We start from the raw sequence: 6137 nt of genomic DNA, 5'->3' as shown, positions 1-6137 counted from the left end.
GGTTCTGTTTTAACTGGGGACAAAGACAACACACACACCATCAGCGCACACACACACAGCAACAACACCATCAGCACACCAAAACACACGACAACTAAACAACAAAAACTTATTTTCAGGTGGGTTTGGTTGTGTGGGATGGATTTTAACATACACCCAAAAACTGCACCAGAACTATAGTCAAACTCTCACACAGAGGAATGTGTTATGAACAATACCAGGGTAGAATGCAAGAAATATTTGACTAATTAAAGTCAGKTACAACTTTTACATTCTGTTCCTTTAGACTAGAACCTAATCGTTTAAAAAATAAAAATATGTATTTATAATAATACTCCAACGCTATTGATAGTTTTTTTCCTTGGATTAACCACGGAGATCCTTTCATTTATTCTATATGGGATTAACATATTCCTCATGGTAAATTCTCTTTAAGAACTTTTTGAGGAAAATAAAATATTAGCCTAATTGTTATTGTTATTTTATTTTATTGTTAATCAATTAGGCCAACAATGAAGATGTTTGTCTCATTTCAACCTGTTGAATTAACCAGGAATAAAAAATAAAAACACCATCTTGAATGCTGTTAAACAAATATAAAATAAATCCATATGGCATTCACTAGGTATGCACTATTAAATGTGTCTCCATCCACGGCTTGAGCATGCACTGTTAAAACAAGACCTCCACAGTAACAGGCAAACTTACAGCCTATCAATACATTTTAACCCACCACTCAATCAAAGTAATCAATCAATTCATATTAAGATATTATCAAATTGAAACAATTAATCAGTAATGGTCACTAAATCACTGGATGGCTTACCACAGGTTATAAGGTAGCGTCAGGGGAAAGATAGGTAAACACAGTCAATAGTAGGAGGATACTGGTGTAAAATGGCCCCTGTATGGAGAGGGAGTCAGTCTGCATGGACGAGCAAATACGATTGAAACAATGTACGGTATAGTAAGTGTTTTAAAGACTGTAGTGAACGGAGGGTGACCCCGTGGCCCAGCTGAGCCTCTCAGAGTTACAGTATACCACTGATAGCTCAATGGAGAGGATTTCACAGTTATCTGATAGCTCGGGAATCTTTGACATTTTGAAATCAATCTATTTCACTTCGGGCAGCAGGCAGGCAGGCTTTGGGGATAGGGAGGGGGAGATGAGAGAGAGGAGAAGAGGGGGAGAAAGGGAATTTCTTTTTTTGGCAAAACAAATTCACGTGATGTGGGCAAAGGGAGTCATGCTCGGTGGGTTGGTCGGTGAGATCTATCTCTCATGGTTTTGAAGAAGTCTTTTCCTGTCATGTTTGATACGTTTCCACTATGATCATTCTGCTGAGAAACACGTGTTGACGGGAGAATAGGAGGGAGCGTTTTCTCTAGAACAACACACCAACATGTCTGCCTTGAAAATGGATAGAGATAATATAATAGGGATAAATCGTGGTGTAACTATAACACAATGGAATAAATATAACACAGTGGAATAACTATAACACAGTGGGATAACTATAACACAGTGGAATAACTATAACACAGTGGAATAACTATAACACAGTGGAATAACNAATAACTATAACACAGTGGAATAACTATAACACAGTGGAATAACTATAACACAGTGGTGTAACTATAACACAGTACATGCACAAACTAGCACACACACACACACACACACACACACACTCAGGTTGCTACAAACCAGCAAACAATAACTAATTTATTCAGAAAACCCAGCATGTCAAAGAAAGGGGGAGAAAACTAACGTAATAATGACAGTCTATACCGATTCATGAACCATGGACTCATTCCACAAAGAGTCTATAACGATTCATGAACCATGGACTCATTCCACAAAGAGTCTATAACGATTCATGAACCATCGACTCATACCCCAAAGAGTCTATAACGATTCATGAACCATCGACTCATACCCCAAAGAGTCTATAACGATTCATGAACCATGRACTCATACCCCAAAGAGTCTATAACGATTTATGAACCATCGACTCATACCCCAAAGAGTCTATAACGATTCATGAACCATCGACTCATAACCCAAAGAGTCTATAACGATTCATGAACTAATGGACTCATAACCCAGCAGTCTCAAACCATGCTTTAGAAGACTCAACATAACACAACGAGTCATGTTGAAAGAGTTTCCAAATGAAAAGGTACAATAGTTGAAGAAACTATGATCAAATTAGACGAGTCACTTAAGAGTCACTTAATTTCAATTCATTAATTCGTTTATTAAAAAAAAAGTGATGTCACTTTGTAAAGTGTTTTTCTTTCGCAACTCTCTCTCTCTCTCGTTCTTGTCTTTTTTCTAAGTTGAAAAAACACCAAGTATTGTCCTTTCATTGTGTCCACACTAGAACTGCACCAACCTGCAGCCGATTGTGAGCTAGAGCTTAACAACCAGTCAGCTGTGGTGAGCATTGTGATGCTATCACCTGCGGGGAAACAGAGAATACATAACAGTCTGATTTTACCGCCGCTCTGTGCCAGGCTCTTTGTCCTGCGTTAGAGAAGAAGAACAACAAAAAATACACAGTGGTACGCATCCCAAACAGTACCCGACGCCCTTTATAGTGCACTTCTTTTTTAGTCAAACTTCCAGTCAAAAGTAGTGTACTGTATAAGGGTGCCGTTTGAGACGCAGCCTCCAGTGTCTTAACCACAGAAGGACCTTTTCCCTTTTTCCTAATCAAGATTTTACATTTTCAAGGTACACTTTTAAGAGTTTGTGTGGGTTTGTAATAGGGGCTGCCTGCTATCTCCATACACCTAGAGCAGTGGTTGGGACACATCAGCACGACTCAACGGACTCAATAGGGACGTTTACAAATGTACTAACCACACGCAAAGTAAAACACATTTTTATACCGTGGAACTTTTTGAATAATTACACGGGTGCTTAAATATACTGTTATTAATAGTTCCTCTGTAAAACACAGAGACAATAGCATCAGATTTACAAAAGCATATCATTTTCATATCTATATTAAACACATTGTCTGTTTAATTGTGTATTTAAAACAATGCACTAGCCCATAAGCCATCAGGTCGCTAGTTGTTTCCATGTTTTTCCATGTTATTGGGGCGGCAGGGAGCCTAGTGGTTAGAGCGTTGGGCCAGTAACCGAAAGGTTGTGGGATTAAATCCCAGAGCATGACAAGGTAAAAAAAATCTGTCGTTCTATCCCCTGAACAAGGCAGTTAACCCACTGTTCCCCTGAACAAGGCAGTTAACCCACTGTTCCCCTGAACAAGGCAGTTAACCCACGAGTCCTAGCCCACGTCATTGTAAATAAGAATTTGTTCTAAACTGACTTGCCTACTTAGTTAAATAAAGGTTAAATAAAGAAAATAAAGAAATTCACTACACAACAGTAGACTGGAGAATAGAGAGTAGTATTACGAATGCTTCACCTTTTGAAAATGGAAAACAGATCCCCTACCTGTTTTTCAACGGTGTAACACCTGCAGACCTTTAATTGCTATTCAGGACATTCACAACTTAGCAGATGCATAAACACGACACAGCATGAAGAGTGTGGCGTTAAAACATATCCCCTCTAACCTCTGCTCTGCTATACATTGACCAGAACTACACTTCAATTGTACAACTGATGTTACAATGCATTTTTTTTTGGTACAATGGTTGTGATACAACGGAGTGTATTTATGCACCAAAATAAATAACACAACCATTGTGGAGACACAACACGAAGACATGAAGACACTAACTCATGAATCAGGTTAACGCTTTGTTGTATCACACATAATATAATTTGTACCACAACCATTGTGTCAAGTTTAACGTTTGACGTTGATTGCATACAATACGACACCTTTGAGAGCCTCTACCAACTTGCCTAGCCCTCTCCCACATGTCCCGTAGTGAATTTAGAGTCACACACAGAGAGAGAGAGAAGAGAGAGAGAGAGAGATGGAAGAATTAAGAAGAAAAGCCCTGAGCACATACCTTCAGTGCCATTGGGGGTCATGGAATTGGTATTGATATGGGAGTTGTCGAGTCTGGGACCATTAGGGGATTCACTGCTTCCACTTACACAGCTGTGCGGACTGGCTAGATCCTGCATGTCCATAGACCTGGCAGACAAGACACACACACACACACACACACACACACACACACACACACACACCCACACCCACACACACGGATGTAGACATGCACACACACACGGAAGTAGACTGCACACACACACACCACACACACACACACACACACACCACACACACACACACACACCACACACACACCACACACACACACAACAACACACACACACACACACACACACACACACACACCACACACACAACACACACACACACAAGAAGACACACACACACCACACACACAACACACACACACACACACACACACACAACCACCACACACACAGAACACACACACACACACACACACCACACCACACACACACACACACACACACACACACACACACACACACACACGATCATACATCCAATTACTCACAAGGGAGTTCTAATCAGTATTGTGGTCATTACATTTTGTAATATTGTTTTTTATTTATGTATTGCTACTGATAACTACATGGGTAAAACTGTTTTGAAATGAACGTTTACATTTATTTCAAAGAATCAAAGTTTAAAAAAAAACCTCAATGGATGCTTGAGATTTTATTTTTTAGCTAGAAGCTAGAAATACTATCAGCACATTTAGCAGAAGTTATGGTAAATAACAAAGGAAAACACATTGATATTTAGACATGTTTGTTCTAGTCCAGTAAAATAACAATTTAACTTCTGCTTTATTTATTTTGAGAGAAAAAAATCCTAAACACAAAAAAATATCACAATAGATAAATATAGTGATAAATTGAATTTTACTCAACAGTAAATACACACAAATATATACATTGCTATACTACTGCATCATACTATATACTATACATTCAATCAATACTATTGATCAGAATCTGAATTTAATTCAGCATTTTAATTGACTGAGCTCCCTCACAGAGCTAGAACACCTGTTTTAAAATGGGTTTGAAAAAGAAGCCATGCTTTTTGATTAATACGTGTACTCGTGTTAAAAGTCTACAATATAGTAATTATATAGAAATTAATATTTTAGAACGTAATCACACTATCTGATTGGTTGCATAGATATAGAACATATATCTCTATGGTTGAAGTGGTTAGTTGTTAGAAGATTAAAAGAGCTATTATCTAAATTATTATAAGGACAGCTAGCTAGTTCTCTAAATTATTCTAAGAGCAGCTAGCTAATTCTATAATTGATCATAAGAGCTGCTCGCTAGTTCTCTAAATTATTCTAAGAGCAGCTAGCTAATTGTATAATTGATCATACGACTGAGAGTTTGTTTTCTGACTGATTGTTAGAGGGCTGTCTCCACGGCTCAGTGAAGAGGGCTGAGGAGTAAAGGCCCGGTTTCACGATGCATCCGTTTTCTCTGGCAACCATTTGAATTGTTTCCGTGTTGATATTGAAGACCTTGCCATGTAAAACATGATTCTATCTAGTCATTGTTGCTGTGTGAGGAGTCTATCAGGCCTGGAGCAGAGTTGAAAGTACAGCCGGACTCGCGTTTTGTCTTTGTCACCGCGCCCAATGCAATATACTTTCATTAAATTAGTGTGTAAATGTGTGGTGCATTAAACTTATTTTTTCCAATTAAATTTAAAGACTCTGGATATCTCTTTTATCAAAGATTTTTGTTTTGTTGCACCAATATTTTTTGTTGTTGTTGTTTAGTTTCATGTAAACACAATCTGATAGGATGGAAATACCATGAATGCTATTTCCAACAGTGTTTGGATTGAAAGATAATTTCAACGGATTCGTTTTTTAAACTAATTTAAAAGATATAAACACAGATAAATGCATTGTATTTTCTACTCTGAGTTCAGTATGACATTTTTTTCAATTTTTGTTTTTCCATCCAACTTATTCTTAACAGTACTTTCTAGAAAATGAAGCAAATTATATAGAATTGTTGGGAATATTCCCATCTCCTTCTCACAGATGGTAGCTGTATCCTATTGTTCCTACCCAAAAGAAAATGAATTGCCTCAGATTCTCACACC

At 37.9% G+C, this 6137-nt stretch overlaps 1 protein-coding gene across 1 annotated transcript in view; it reads right to left on the bottom strand.

Moving 5' to 3' along the window:
• Nucleotides 1–4156, bottom strand: part of LOC112078428 (eyes absent homolog 1) — a 10226-nt gene extending 6070 nt beyond the window's left edge. Inside the window, exons 1-3 of the mRNA XM_024144682.2 lie at nucleotides 4000–4156; nucleotides 2400–2465; nucleotides 869–904 (exon numbers count right to left, since the gene is read on the bottom strand). Of these exons, the coding sequence (XP_024000450.1) occupies nucleotides 869–904; nucleotides 2400–2465; nucleotides 4000–4123 (226 nt within the window). The 5' untranslated portion in view covers nucleotides 4124–4156. The remainder of the gene's footprint in view (nucleotides 1–868; nucleotides 905–2399; nucleotides 2466–3999) is intronic.
• Between the last annotated feature and the right edge of the window lie 1981 nt (nucleotides 4157–6137).

This window comes from Salvelinus sp. IW2-2015, unplaced genomic scaffold (assembly GCF_002910315.2).
Source record: "Salvelinus sp. IW2-2015 unplaced genomic scaffold, ASM291031v2 Un_scaffold5679, whole genome shotgun sequence".
Taxonomy (NCBI): Eukaryota; Metazoa; Chordata; class Actinopteri; order Salmoniformes; family Salmonidae; genus Salvelinus; species Salvelinus sp. IW2-2015.
This window is presented reverse-complemented; position numbering and strand designations above follow the sequence as displayed.